Genomic DNA, 16453 nt, shown 5'->3' with positions numbered 1-16453 from the left:
TCAGACTGTTTGTGTACATTTCTTTCATAGATTCAAAGCTGATAATAAAGCCTCCTGGCATAAGGAAGGGGCATACATGATTTTTTAAAATCTCTTATCAGAGTGAATACAATAGAGCTGTTACAGTTCCAGTGAGCAGCAAATGCTGAGATAGGCTGGAAGTGATGCAGATGTGAAAGGGATGGGCAATACAAAAATCTCAGAATGATTTATCCAGCTGCCCTACAGTAATAAAGCCTTCCTCCAAATGAGATACACAAAGAGCTTAAAATCTCATAAGTATCGGTTATGGGATTCTTATCCAGGATGCTCCACTTTTCATCAAACAGTATCTTACACTGCTCTGAATAAGTTGTTCTGATCCTCTTCTTTACACATACCTACAGTCACGATGGTTGAAATAAAAATTAAATGATCTCTGACAGAACAGCAGAAGCAGTGTTTGGGATATAGTGACCTCCTGTGAGTTTGAAAGTGACATTCTATTACAAATAACCCAGCCTTGAAATTTATCAAATGAACACTATAAACTAGGAAAAATACTTTAAATGTAATTCACCACTCATTTTGTCAGCAGTGAAAGTTTTTTTTATAACTGTCTTGTGATATCACACTTGTGCTACATTGACTATAGTTTTCTATAATAAAAGACTTCATAGCAGCTTCTGCCATTAAATCTTTGCAGAGAGATCCTCTGAGAAATATTTCTCTGTGAACTTTAAGTAATTTCGCAAAATGGAGACTGGCAGTGTTTGAATGCCTGGCTTGCTCTGATAATGATAAATACCAAGAAAGGCACAGAAAGAGAAGGTCACTGATTGTTTTCTCCCCCAAGACAGCAGTTTCCATTCACTTTTGTCATCTCACTTTGAAGTACTGAAGATGTCCTGGTTCTGGTTTTATCTGCCTCTCCATCTTCTCATGACGGCTTACTTGTGTCATTCCATAAAAGCACCCACCACCAGTTCCCAACAGAGCTTCAAGACTGATCTCTTCAATTTCTACCACTCCCTGATACTTGCTGATGGTAAGGAAACTACAGTTCACCTGCTGAAGGATATACCTAAAAGGTAAGAGCAGATCAGTCACTCCTATTCTCAGATACTTCCCTGTGACACTGGTAGTTGCACACTACCAGTACAAACCAAGAATTGCTATGCACCTGCAGAGCTCTATCAGTGTCCACTGAATTTCTGGAGAAATGCTCCATTGCTGTCAAGCTTAAGTGTCATTACATTGCCCAGAATCTGGAACGACCCTCTGAGATGAAGTTTAGATTCACGTATGCATTTCAGGCAGCTTTCTGTGGTGTTTGTCAGAGCAGCAGCACAGCTGATACAGAACGAGTGGGCTCCAACAGCAAACAGTCAAGTCACATAAACAGCCTGGCTCCAGAACTGCAGAGACACATCAGCCATCCTCCGTTCACTGTAAAATACAAGAATTTTACCTAGCAAATTAACTATCTCAAAAATCAATAGAATATCTGCACAGACTTCTTATCTTATCAGAAAAGCTCCTGCCAGTGTCCTGCATGCTGGAAGTGTTTTTGTTGAATGGTACTAAAGCTTGCTAAGATCAAAAGTGCTTTGCATGCAGAAATTCCACAGATTCTTCACTTCCCCAAAATATCTGCAAAGTTTTCTGCCATATCTAGATATATAGGTGATCTAGATATTACAACTGACACTGCATCTTGGGTAGCAGAGACTGATCTGCTTGTTTGGGAAGAGATGCACTTCAAGTGGTTTAATCAGACTCCACTTTGGACAGTGAGCAACACATACAGATTTTGACATACACCCGCGCAGAGTGGTCACGGAGCAGAGTGAGACAGATGGTTCAGTCTTGATATGCATTGCACAGAAAGAAACTGGAACATGGTACATGTTATATAATGTGACGATGCTCACAAGAGCAAAACTAGGAACTCTCCTTGTTAAAGGCAAAGAGGTATTGAAATCTCAGAGAAAAGTGAATTTTGCTATGCTCTTGTGGCATAACATTAAGATTGCAATTAGGAAGCAAAACCCCCTTCAGTTTGATCAGGTGAGGACCTTATGAAGCCCAGAGTCATCCAAACAGGAAACCAAGGGATGAAAATTTTGGCTTAAAGTAAAAGACTCAAGAATGTGGAGCTGTTGCCAGTGAAGCTTGACTCTGGCTCAGTAGCCGTATCCTGAAAGTAAGCCAGACCTCTAAGCCAGACCTCTAGGCTGACATGATCTATCCATAATGACTAGGCTTGTCTCACCAATGAACAAAAAATCCTCGAATTGCCTTCGCTTAACTGCAGAGTGACTGACCCAAGTCCAAACATTTCTGTGGCTGTATACAGTCCATATATACCAAAACAACAGAAATAAACAGAAGACCGAAGGAGTGAGACAAGAGGCTAGGCTTTACCATAAATAAGCAGGAATCAAAACCTGACTGAGTAGACTGACATTGCTTTGTACTGCTCATGCGCAGCACCCTCTGTCACAAAGGCAAGTAAGTCAGAACTTGCCTGGATGAAACTGCCATTGACATCTGATAATCTTCAGGATTGGCTAAAACTATTCTGTTATATCCACTTCATCTGACACCCAGGAAGACCTAGATATGCAAGCACATATGAGAGAGTATACGCTCTAAGAGCTTGCACTGAACTCCCAGTCATGAAATCCTGGGAAAAAGCATACCAAATTTCTCAGAGTTAGCCAATGGGTGGTTATCTGGAAGGCAGTCAGTTTATCACATCCATCATCCAAAATAACCACGTAAGTACTGAGATATGATATTCACCTGAAGTATGTTAAAATTCAGTGGGAAAAATATTGCCTATGTTAAGTGGATAAAACTTCCAGCAAATATTTGTGTATTAGAAAAAAACCAGAGTATGTATTCTTCCCACAGCTGAAGATTTCAGACATTCACCATCCCCTTGTGTCGATGTACCTCAAAGGGGAGTGGTTATTTCTACCCACAGTAGAGTGACCCACATCAGAATGGCTGATTACAAGGAGTCTCAGGCAGACTTGGATTTCCTAACACTTCCCCTCTGTTTTTAATCCACACTTACAGGTACTACTTTGTTTTGGAGGAGGGCAGAGCCCTTGCACCTTTCACAATAATAGTGACCCCCTGTGATGTTCCCATTGAATGGAGCATACTTGTGCACAAGGCTGCAGCAAATTTCCTTGGAAAAGCAGCACGAGGTAAGACCCTTGGTAAGATCCGGGGAAAGCGTAAGTTATTCATAAGAAGTTGTGTTACAGGAAATTTCCCACAAGCTTAAACATCCCATGCTTCCCTCTCCTGTAAACTGCCATGGGCTGAAGAAGACATCTCCATGGGTGAAATGTGGGAGCCCATGGGATTTTGCCATCAACTCAAGTAAATTAAGGATTACATCTCAAAAAGTCAAAATCACAGGGTAATATTTGAGAACAACACTGGGTGTTTGGGGCTCCACAAACACGGATCAGTTTCATAAGCTGTTTGTACTGGCCCAAACTTCCCTCTGCTGTCTCAGCTCTTTTTCTGTGGCTTAAGCCACTTGAACCAGTCATTTTTCTCCCCACAGAAGATTTAGCCATTTATTTTTCTAGGAATACCATCTACCATGGCAGTGGGCATTATGCTGCCTTTAGCCCAAGAGGAAATTCCATTCTCCTTCATGATTTTTTGACTTAATTTTTCAAATTGAAATCTGAAAGCTGCCATTAACAAGTTCTTACCTCTCAGGCAGGTACACCTGACTAAGGAGTTCAAATAACATTTCTTTGAAGTAATAAATTTTTCCTCTTCATAGGAGACAGTCAGTGGCACAAAACTAAACCAAAGAAAGCTCCTTTCATAGAAAGTATGAGTCTCCTTGAAGAAAAGTACCCAAAGAGACAGCCACTGGAAGAAGAAAATTGTAGGGACATCAGGCACAATACAAGTCAAGCTTTTGCAAGTTGTGGTTTTATGATTATATTATTGTTGAAAACATAATTCTACAAATGCACTGCTAAATAAAAGCTACTCAAATTTTATTTTAATAAAGTGCCAGTAGCAAAAAGTATTTTGAGTTGTAATTATTGTTTTCAGGAAGAAAATAGGATGTTCTCTGACATAGGAACAATAAAACCTATGCGATGTGCTGTATTTCATGTCTGTTAAAACAAAAGTTACAAGTCTGCTTTTTGCCTGCAGGTGATCATGATACACAAGAGTTCTCAAAATCTCAGAAGGCTCCAAGCATGGTGTCCACCATTTTTAACTATAAGGGAAATTCTGTAGAGACTTACATGGGTATGTCTTCTCATTCTGCCCTTTACATGCTAGAATTCTTATCCACTGAGCGAGACACACACATTACCGTGTACTTAACAACTGACACATCTGGGCACCTCTATCCAGAACTTCCAATGGATCCACGCATAGATGTTATTGGCATTGGGCATACAACAGTGACTCTGACCTGGAAACACAGTCCCTCTGTCTTGCAACATAGAGAAAACATCCAGTACTGTCTTCTAGTTAATGAAAAGCACAACTATAAGAGCTTATGTGCTGCTGAGACAGCAATCAGATCCTCTGGAATGAAACTGCCACCTACATTAGCTCTGTCTCTCTCTCCGTACCTTCTTGAACCACAGCAGGTGATGATATTGTCCAACAGTGAATTGAGCATAATCAACAAAGCAAGTAGTGGGGAAGTCAGGCAGATATGCATGGGTACCAAGAACACTTACACAGTGCCCAATCTCAGTCCCAGCACTCAGTATTACTTTGATGTTTTTGTTGTCAACCTCCTCACAAATGCCAGCGCTGCTTACACCGGGACATTTGCAAGAACCCTGGAAGAACCTGAACCTAAGGTGATGGAGCTGAAAGATGGGAAAGTGATTCAGGTTGTCCTGGATGGGAAAAAACAGAAATTCTACAGTCTGCAGTACCAGGCGAGGCACAAGAAAATACAATTCATCTTTCAGTTGTGTCGTGGCCAAGTACGGGTTCACATAACAAAGAATGGTAAAACAGTGGCATTGGAGAACATCTCAGGGCTGAGGTATTTCTCACTGAAGGGAAAGCTGCTGGACACATATTTGGTGCAGCTGAGGTCCCCAGAGGAGTCTAACTCTTCTGTGAAAGTACAGGTGTCCCCTCATTTCCACAAGCCCTTATTCCCACTTCTTCCAGAGAGCTTAAAAATCAAGTCCTTCAGTAAACTGAGGACCTGCAACTCTGTCACCATTGCCTGGCTAGGAACACAAGAGGAGAGCAAGTACTGCGTGTACAAGAAAAGGATTGAAGAGGATCAGGTCTGGATGGAACTGCGGAGTGTGGACAGGTGCTCTGGACCTGAATCTCAGCACAAGTCAGAGAAAGTGCTGTGCAAGTATTTCTATGATATAAATCTCCAGCGAGCCGTCACCACAGAGACCATCAAAGGGCTGGATGCAGGGACACTTTACTTGTTTGATGTTTATCTCTTTGGGCCATCTGGCATCCCCGTCAGATATCACAGCAAAGTTGTGAAGACCAGAAAAAAATGTTGAAGGTTTTTAAAGAAACATTTTGAAGTGAGTGAATGAAGACTATTATAAAAATCTATGCCAATCCATGCCATAGCCTGTGCAGTTTAAAATATGCTGACTCACTAAAAATTTAAAGCCTTGAGATTCTATGGAGGAAACATCTTAGTTTTCTAGATTGTTACACTTAGGTTTGCATCTTCTCTCCTGTATAAAGTTTTTTCCCCTCAGCTGTCTCATTCAGACATCAAAAACAGACCTGTGAAACAAATCCATGCACGTGGAAATAAAATACCCACAATGGCACCCATGAGAAATAGACTGGTTACCTAAAATGCTTCTGAAATCCAATACAGAAGTGATGGGAAATGCCTCTGAAGAAGCACACGTCATTATTTTAAAGTCCCAGAGAGTTTTCAACTTTGTCTAACTCCATCAGCTAACAAGGAATTGAGAGACCCCACAAATCAAGCTCCTCTTGAGAAACTGGAATTCCCCACTGCTTGAACAGGGATGGAGACAAAAAGACATTAAAAAAGCAGTGGAACTGGTGTAAAGCTCCACACCTTGACCAAAGCAGGCTGAAATACATCTTCCCCATTACCTGCATGCTTCCTTGGCTTTCATTTCTATAGAGAAACTGTGCTTGGTTAGAAACAGACAAAATTCAGGCCAGGAACAGGCTCTGGATCCAGCTTTTCTGGGGAATGTACAAATATACTGCTGCCCATTGAGGAAAGCAGCAAGTAAGGAATCTTGCCATGGAAAGGAGGTTTTTATCTATAGTCTCCGATATCAAGCCCATGTCTATCACCACCATGTGAATCCTGAGTGTAATATACTCACTCGTTACATCCTTAATCCAGCCTGTATCAATGAATGCGTTGCTTTAGGAAAAATTAAATGTGGTTTTCCTATTAAATATCATGGAGGGAAAATATTCGTAGTAAAAATCCTGACAAACACTTTTTTTGTTGTGTTGTTTCCCTGTTTACCTTCCTTAAATGACAAGAGACATAGTATAAAAAAATTTTGAAAAAAATTAGAAGTCTTCATAAAAAAACCCTTACACTCAATTTCAATTATCAGCAGAAAACATTTTGCACATAGGCTCTTGGCAGGTCTGGAATTTACATATAAAGAGATACAATAGATTCACTGACCAAGAGGTTGCCAGAGAAATCTTGCCTGCTGTAATTCTTCTTCCTCTACAATTACACTAAGCAAAGATATGAATGATTAATTCCATTATTGTATACTTCAGAAGTTTGCTTGCAATTCAGGGTTATCAAGGTTCTCGTTTACTCTGAATAATTGTTACCTCCAAGCATGCTTGGAGGCACTTGGCAAGGACTGAATCAGTCCTCTGTGCATACACAGAGGACTGATGCATTTCCTGCTCCAAAGACTTTATAGCATTGTGCACCCTGTACGGCGCACGCTATACATTAGCAGACTCATTAGTCCCAGAAGGTTTCTGGCCTTCGCATGGGATCAGCTGCAATATCTGGGCTTTGGCTAGGCTTTACATTCCTGCAGGCGCTATTCTGGATTGAGCAGTGCCACGGCAGGAGCCGCGTGCTCTGCGACCTCCTCCCCACACTCTGCAGGCCTTTTGGCTAATTACAGGGGCTGGCAGCTGCGCTGCCTTCTTTCCAAGGCAAGCCTTCTCTTCATTTTGCTCCTGCCAAAAATAGTCTGAGCTCAACGAGCAACAGAGGTCATCTCCACTTGGAAATCTTAATGTTTCATTCTCCTCAATTTCAGGCATTTATATTCTGGATGAACTTCACTTAGATGCCCTACAAATGACTGTAATAAAACCCATAATAATAATAATAGAGGAGGAACAGGAAGATCTGTTTAATTGCAGATACAATATATTCTTAATCCACTGCCCTCAGCCTGTCAGAGCATTAACCCTTGCTTTTGCCCTCTATATACAAATGCCACAAAAATACCACTTGGAAGAGGAAGATACATTGGCACCTTGCCGGATACCAGTGCCTCTGCTGAAGAGTATCTTTCACAACAGAACTGACTTTAGACTTCTCAGCAAAACTTTGGTTTAGGGCTGTAGCCAAGAGGTCTGAGGAAGGGATAGAAGGACAGTCTGGGAGAGGGCAGAAAGAGAGCTGAGCAGTCAGAGGGGGTACATAAGCAAAGGCTTGGTGTAGCACTGAGTTGACTGACAATCAGAATCTGGAGGGAAAGAAGTTCAGGTTTGCAGGTCAGCAGATATTTCAGGGGGACTTTGAGAAGAGCCAAGAGATTTTCCTCCTCCCATCTTCACCAGCTCTTCTTTACTCCACCTCTCCCTGGCCATTGCCACATGCAGAGGACTGGCTGAGGCAGAGACCAGTGAGGAACTCTGAAGACCACAACTTACTGCTCCTGCAGCCCAGGCTGTGACACAAGCAGAGCAGTGACTACTGCTGCTGCTGGGAGGGATGCTAGTCCCTCGCTCACAGGAGGAGCTGCCACCCACACATACCAGTCCCTCCATCAGCAGAGGTCCCTGCACACAGGAGGGAGAGCTTGGCTATAGAGAGGAACATGCTGTTCTGTCAAAACCCATTGCCTCTAATCTAAGCAGAGCAGGCAACATGCCTTCCGGGTAGCAGCCCACTTTGCTTATGCATGCAGCCAGCCATGGTCTGTAATACAGACCCCAGGAGCAAGCAGGAAATATTCCTCTCCATTGATCTTTCCACTATGATTCTGCCTGTGTGCGCCAGACTGCAAACTTGTTTTCAATTCACTCATGCCCATACCATAAGGTAGCCTTTCGGGTGCACTGGTTTTTAAGTTGGGTGTCACTTTGCTGACTGCTATCCTGGGAGTGAAGTTTCAGAGGTTTATCCACAACAAAACTAAAGGTGCTGTGTTATACCATTGGTGCTCTTCCTACCCCTACCAACTGCTTGTGTGCACAGCTCCCTGTCTTCAACACTCAAAAGCCCTTCTCTTTCAAAGCTGTTTGGCATCTTTCCATCTTCTCTCCCTCCCATTTGACTAGTGCTTGCCTACTGCAGTCTGACCATAAACATTTCCCAAGCCACATTTACCTCCTTTCTTTTCTTCATGCTTTCTGCAGTCTTTCTTGCTGAATTTCTAGGGAAGCTCAGTTGCTTCAGTCCAGCCTGTCCTAAGCTGTCATTAGGTCTTCCTATCTGCTGCCTATGCCCACTGAATCTGAATCACATAGGAAGTGCAGACAGAGATCTTCATGGAGAACATTTCAAGAGCAATGTTTTGCTTTTGTGGATCATTTAAAGTCCTCAACATAGTTATCAGGCCAAAGTATTTTTCCTAGTGTTCAGTGGTGGGTCCCAGCTTTTGTGCACTTCCAGCTGTCATGTCTCAAGTCCTGTCACAGCTGAGATCAAAGCCTGGGGCCATGCATCTCTTCCCAGCATTTTTACAGAACTGTTGCCATTGCTAAGCCACCCCTCCACATGGGACGTGGGGGTCAGGGGTACCAAAAACAGAGAGGGCAAGTAATAAGAGAAAACAGGTTTCATATCCACATCCCCTTCCCCTGCGGGCTCAGTCTCACAAATCACCACTTGCATTCTGGAAATGAGGTGCAGGTATCCAAAACAGTGAAATAATAAAGCACAGGCTTCTAAGTTTGCCATTGTGTGCCCATAAGCCGCAAACCAGTACAGCAAGGGGCTCTTCAGCATCAGTTTCCAGTATTTCATACAACTGCTGTTGCTGGAAACTTTGAAACATAACTCAAGATAGTAATAATTGCTCGTTTAAGTTATACACTTTGAAAGATACTACCACCTAAAACCAGCGTAGAGGTTTCTGACACTGGGTTCAAGGACTGATGACATTTATGCGTTAATATTTAACAGACATTGAGAATCATCTATTTTGTCATTCCTTTTTCCCCTAGTATTTAACAGCCCATTTATTCATTCCTTGTTACTTTGAGTTTCTTAACAAATGTAAATACCCTTCAAAGTGGATCCAGTAGTCTTTTAGAAATTGTTCCCTATCTGCCCACAAATACATTCAGAGATGCATTCACAGCTTTGAGCATTTTTTTTTAATTTCATCTTTGTATATTTTTTCTGGCTAATGCCTTCCTACTCAGAAGACTTGCTTCTAGCTTAAGCAACATGTTAAAAATAGTCTTGTTGTTTTGGCCCCAGGTGCTGGACTGAAATCCTGCTCACTAATTGCTTTCAAAGACACAGAGCTGATGTGTTTGTTTACATGTATATACATCACTCCCATTTTGGGTTTCATTACTCTTAGTTGTTGGGTTTTGGTGGGTGGAGTTTATGAACCATGGACAGTGCAGTTAAACAACCTGGCCACATGTAGCTTTGCACAAGGCTGAAAATCTAATTTTGAAAGGTAAATAATATTAGCACTGACAGCACGTCCAAACCAGTGACCCCAAAATGCCAAAGGCTTTCAGGTACTGTTAAAGCAACTGAAGCTTTCTGGCATTTAGAGAAAAATGGATGACTTGGCAGCTGAACACTCATTCAACAAAATAACAAACCCAGGCAAAACAAAATAGATTATTGTATCTTTGGGGATGAAGGTGAACAAAGATGCATGGCTGCTCAGTGTTACCTATTCTGCACATGCTGGATTGAGAAATCAACAGTGTAACAAAGCACAGACAGGTGAATGTTCTTCTCTTGCAAAACAACAGGTATTTCCTGGGCAAGTCTGTCAAGGAATATTAAGAAATAGCATTGTAAAAAGCAGCTAAATTTACTAGAAGAGGCAAACAATATGTCAGACTCCTGCATTGCATTCTTCTGCAGAGAAACATGATATAACTCAAGGATGAGCCCAGAAGATACTGGGCTAACAACCACTGCTGGCATGAGCTGCTGTCAGTCTAGCAGCCAATGCTGCCAGGAGATGGTTGAGCATCCCAGGCAGCACATGAAATGCCGTGCTGCCGCCAGGCCTGTGAGCACGAGAGGGCAGTGTCATGCTGTATGAGAAGCAGAAAGAGCTTACTTGATAAGGCTTATCAGGAGCAAATATTTCAGCAAATTTAACAAGCCAAGCATCTTGCTGATAAGATTAAGGCGGAACGGATAGAAGAAAAATCCAAAGAGCTTACATTTTATTTTCTCTTAGTCTTTCAAGTGTTCCAAGTTTGTTTGGGTTTTTTTGTTTAAAATTAAAGTGCATAAAAAGTGACATCAAGGAACAAAAAAAGATAGGCACTTGCTGAAAGGAGTGTAACACCAGTGTTCCCACTGCCCCCGAGATGTTCAAGACTGCCATCACTGATGGGGCCAAAGCTCCTGTAAAACAGAGAAATACAGTAGTGCCAAGGACAGTCACAGATTTCATTAGGTTAAGTGGGGAGTGTTAGTTCAGGCATCATCTGCCCAGCAAGCTGTGATCCCAGGCACCCCCAACAACCTTGTATCTTCTCCTGTAGTGCCCTTGCCCTGAGGGAGGTTCTCTGAATGTTACTTCCCTGTCTCACTGACAACACTTAGCAGCGACTTACCTCCCACCAATAACTGGGACATGGGCAACAGACCGCAGTTTGTCAGGGGTTTGTTCTTTGGGGAATTTGGTCACTGATCTTGTGGCCTCTGCAAGAGACTGAGGATTTGCTTACAGGGACTAAGAGCTATCCCTGGAAAACTGTATACCCTGTCCTATACTGCTTTTGCTCTGAAGGTTATCTGCAGCGCTGCTCCTCTACCTCAAACTTATGAAAGCATTTGAACAAGGATAGCCTTCCCCTGGCTGACAGCAGAGTAGACCAAGGAGGTAAGCACCAGAGAGTGCTGCTTCTTTTTGCAGGTATTGGTATCAGTGACACAGAAGAGGCTCTGAGGTGACCTGGGAGCTCAGTTTGAAAAGGGTTGTTTCAGACCCTTATGGTAATTTGCTTTGAAAGCAGAACCTAGTAGGAAAGGAGACCAGGGTGGGAGCAGAAGAAAAGCATGAAGAGTCTGAAGGTAATGAGGTAAAATTTGAGTTTGTTAGAAGCTTCTAAGGAAAGGAAGAGCCCAGCCTGGATCCACATTTTACATCCAGCTCTCATTTTTGTAAGTTGCCTACTACTCAGGAAGCCTTTTTGCCTGGACAGAGATTTCTCCAGAATGACATTCATTTTCAGCAGGTCTCTGCAGGAGCCCTGATAAAGGCTGCCAGTGGGATACATCAGTCCTGGCCCTTCCTGCAGCATTTTCCAGGCACCAGCACCACAGTGGTAACTGCGATACCAATCACTTTTTCATTCTCTTTCCAGAAGAAGGAAGATTGTGCTTGATTGAGCCTCACTGCTGATTCATTTCTGTCTCCAAGATTCAGTGCCAGCATATAAACCCACTAAGCCCCTAGTATTCCTGTAGCTCATGACTCACACAAATGGGAGAACTCAGCATGCAGCATGTTGTCTATACTGAGACCATGACTCTAAGGAAGTACTCAATCTCTGAGTCTTCTTTAGATGCCTCTCAAAATAACCACACACAGCACACTGTTAAGGTAATGTGCTGTAAGACCTGGATTTCACATCTAACAGATCAGCTACAAAAAAAACCCACCACAAAACCAGAACAGGGACTTGAAGCAAATAGTCAAAGTCTAGCTCTTCTGCTTTTCACTTTCTTCTGGGAAGCATAGGCCAAAACCAGCCTGGCAACACTTAAAGTGGCACTACACAGCATGGCTGAGGTGGTACTATTGTTGAGAAAAACATCCAATTTAAAGACAGAAAGTAACAGTGTGGGCTCCCATACTTTCTGTAAGCTTTAAACAGATTAAATGCATCTCTACTATGAGTTTAGGGCATGATCTGTCTTTAAGGCCACAGACATAATAACTAGAAAGTTTAAGGTCAGCTATTTGAGTGGATCTCTCAGTTACAGGAGTGCAGAAAAGCAACTTTGCTGACATGTCCCAGGGGAGACTTTCACAGGTATACCTCTGAGAAATGGCTGAGAAGCACAGCTAGCAACTTGACTGGTTTCCTAGGCCTCACTAATGCGGTAAGGAGGATTCAAGGCTGTTGAGAATGAGTGCTATCTGGTTGGAAAATTAAAGTCAACACTTCTGCATGCAAATAACTGACAACATTATGATATACTAAGTACATTTGTAAGATGTATAGGTGGGAATCTATAAGGCCTCCTCCTGAACTCATCTTCATTTTCATAAAACCTATGCTCCAAACAACTTTATATGAAGTTGCACAGTGGTATCTACAGATATCGAGTCATGTCTGAACAATGTGTGCTCTAGGCACTACTAAGGAGGGAGCTAAAGCTCTTTCCACACTCTCTGCTCCTTAACATATCCATGCTTTCAAATACCATTGAACTTGTCTTGGAAGAAGTTAACCATGAGCAGGGACTGGAAAAAAATTGCCATAAAACATACCTCAGAAGATGTTTCAGAAATGAAAAAAGTACCACAGGAGACTGAAACGAGTGGATGGGTCAGAGTTGAGTTTCCCATAATTTCAGGAACTAACAAAGCTACCAACAACATGCACAGCATTGCTGGCTCTCACTGTGTTTCCAGGATGCTTGCAATATTGTGATAAGATTAATGGTGTGGGACAAGCAGAACTATTGCTATTCACTGCAGTGGTGCCAAGGGTTCATCTCCTAATGCTTCACCCACCGAACCCCTATAATTAGGGAGTTAATTCCTTCCTTCACCTTTTCGCATTCTTGATACATAGAAAATCGTTGTATGCATGAGCTCCTTGGCTTAACAGTATCTCAATGTCACGAGTTGGGGCCAGTTTCATGATTTTTAAGCATTTGGACTTGACAGTACCCATGACTGTGGATTGTCATCTGCAGATTCATGAAGGACCACGGTGGAAAGTTTTAACTTGGAGGATTCTTTGGCCTTTTTTCATACAGAAGAATCCCAACCAAAGGGGGAAGCAATATTAAGCACTACTGTCAGTGCTGTGCCTTTGAGGACAACAGCCATCCACCCACAGAGAAGGATTCCCTTCTTTATCTACAACTCAAAGAAGGAAACAATTTTATTATTGGGTTGACCTAAAAATAAATTTCAAAGATTTGTATTCAGGCAGTTAGTTTCATAAGTGGGCCAAAACCTCTGGTTTTGTAACGTGGCACAGTCCTCAAAGCCAGATTTCCAAAAGCATATAGTGCCAGTTTCTCAGCTCAGACCGAGAACCCACAAATTGGCTAGACCATTAGGAGTGCTTTGCACATATTATCTCCTATTGGGACAAAATCTTTTAAAATCTGTCTAACTATGAAACCACAACAGTTATATCTGCAAACAATTTGCCCCATAATATTTTCCTCCCTAGTCATGCTCATGCAAAGGAAAAAAATGCTACTTTTATAGCAACTCCTTTATCCATCTTATTGACATGTACTGATGTTCAACTTTCTCGAATACCTGGGAGAAAGAAGCAAGGTGGGGGTTTTTTTGCCCCAGAACAGAATTTAATTAGCTACAAAGAAAAAGTCACTTCTAACCCCAAAATACAACTATTATATAGCTAAAAAGCAGACTGTTTCACTTTGAAATGAAACTTCCCTAGAAGTAGTATCAGAACTCCTATTCATGCAAATAGGTTTTGTTCACAAGGGTAGTTATTCATGAAGAAAGGACTCAAAGATGGAATTGAAAGGTGATTCAGAACATGCAAAAAACCTAAGTCTATAGTTCAAAACAGGACATTAGAGTGGAAATCTGCAGCTCACATTGCATTGGGCACGGTCAGTTCTGACTAGAGTAACTGACAATTACATTATTTAATGGCCTTTTGAGTCTCAGAAATTGGCAGCAAACCTAACATTTCAGCTATTTGGATAGTACTGTTCCTTGTCTCTAGGGTATTGCTGTTTGTTTGCCTCGACTCTATTAATTCCATCTTAACCAGGTATTCAGAAAATGTGTGATAGCAGAATTGATCAGTCAAAACATACTGAACATTCTTTTCCTGAAGACTGAGAAATAATTCATTTAAGTAGTTGTTTTGCAACATCCTTTGGCTACACTGTCCCTCCCGCTAGCGTCTTATAAGGATAAAGAATCACATCTATTCTTGTCCCACTACAGTTTCTTTCTCTACAGACTTTAGCAAAATATTCACATACACTTTTACTTCATTTAGAGCAGGAAGTTACATTTTTTTCCCCATAATAGAACAGTTCCCCACCCACTCCCGAAGAAAAGTACGTAAATTGTCACAGCGAGGCACAATGACATCCAGTGCTAAAACTGTCAGCATGCTCATGTTCCACTGCTACAGCATATTTAAAGGTAAGCAAATGGAATAAAAAAATAATGGAAAGACCAAATCTTAAGTGTATGAGAAGAAGAAAACTAGAAAGAATTACCTACAGCCTTCACACAGGAAGGAGCAGATCCATGTCTCTTAAGAGTTACTTTGGGCAGGTAGAGATTGGCTTCAGGCTATAATTCATCTACAAGAACCTGACCTCCTCAGAGTGTCTCACCAGACTTTGTAGAGTTTCTGGATTTGTTTTGGCTTGCAGCCTCTTTCACCTTGTTCTGACCCTCACCTGCTGCAGGGGGGTCCCTTTGCACATGCTCCAGCACACTGTGTTCCCTGTAGACCTACCAACTTTGCAGATAGCACAAGTGCTCTAAAACACTCAGAGACTATGAAGATGGTGCAAAATGAGTGGCATTATTGCCATGCATCCATACTATATTTACCACATTCAGAGAAGCATCTTTCTGCTTCCTGGAAATCATGCAGGACCAGCAAATTGCAACATCGTGGCAAGAATATAGAAAAAAAAAATCTAGACACAAACCTAGGATCCCTATCTGAATATCATATTCCCAATAGAAGGGTGAACAGCATATTGAGTTTTTCATTTGGCCTTTTACAAAATTATGGGTTATTTTCAGAATGCAGCTTTGATTTAAGTTCTGGTTGGTTTGGTTCAGGCTTGTATCCAAACCTTTTAAAAACCACTTCAGTTAAAACAGTTAAAGGAAGCAGTATAGAGTTTACTGTACTTTTTCCTTTAACAGTGAAATGTTTTGACTGGAAGCAATTTGGGTCAGGAGCCTTTTTTTATTATATGTATATTCAGGCCACAGCACTGATCCTAATGGACCTAAGTGCAATAATAAATGTGGTGGGTACCCATTATTTATTCTCCCTTTAAAGTAACTGAATAATTTTACCATTAGGTGGCACCAGAGAATATTTTAACATTAATATGAAGGACCACTGGAACTGTAATCTGGAATAGTCTTAAAGCAGATGTAGCCACTAAATTAAAAAAACAGTCATCTTTGCAATGCATATGAGCACTTTAATTACTTGACTGTAAGTGATAGCTTTACACAGCTCATCAGAATGCTAGTTACAGCTAAATCCATGATTTCTTTATTAGCAAGTTTTTTTCTATTCTTAATCACACATGAGAAGTATTTAATGTGAAATTGCCATACAGTTTGATTTAACTGAGATTAATGGCTTTGTAGTGTTTTATTTGTCTTACTGAAAAGAGAAACATATCTCTGCCCAGACAATTCCAAGTGTAGGCTATTAAAAAAAGACCCTTTCAAGGGTCCCTGTGCATATCTGGTACAATTCCAGCTAGGTCTATGAATAATTTACCAGCTAATGAGCTCTTTTCTGTTTATGAAATAATACTCTTAAGAATAGTAAGGCAGGACATAAGCAGTAGCCATATGTTTCTTCTCGAATTCCAGCTAGACAAATGACCTGAAAATTGCTGTTGCAAGAACTTCTAAAACATATGGCTAAGTACAGGGAATTTGTTAACTTCTTGTGTCAGATCCAAGAGTTTCCAATTATCAACAAAAGATGGCATACCAACCCAATTACTCCTGATATATTCCAGTCAAGACAGATTCCAAGTAACCATAGCTGTGTGGGTGTATATGGTTTGAAATAACAGGAATCACTGAAAATTTAGTGTAAATAAAAAAAG

At 41.4% G+C, this 16453-nt stretch overlaps 1 protein-coding gene across 1 annotated transcript; it reads left to right on the top strand.

Annotated features, from left to right (window-relative positions):
- Nucleotides 1-882: 882 nt before the first annotated feature.
- Nucleotides 883-5531, top strand: LOC140655110 (protein NDNF-like). The gene is made up of 3 exons (XM_072869111.1): nt 883-1070; nt 3067-3200; nt 4183-5531. The coding sequence occupies exons 1-3, from the start codon at nt 883-885 to the stop codon at nt 5529-5531; spliced, it is 1671 nt and encodes a 556-aa protein (XP_072725212.1).
- Nucleotides 5532-16453: the final 10922 nt, after the last annotated feature.

The sequence above is a fragment of the Ciconia boyciana genome, chromosome 8 (assembly GCF_034638445.1).
Source record: "Ciconia boyciana chromosome 8, ASM3463844v1, whole genome shotgun sequence".
Lineage (NCBI taxonomy): Eukaryota > Metazoa > Chordata > Aves > Ciconiiformes > Ciconiidae > Ciconia > Ciconia boyciana.
Note: the sequence above shows the minus strand (reverse complement) of the source record. Positions and strands in the feature narration are given on the sequence as shown.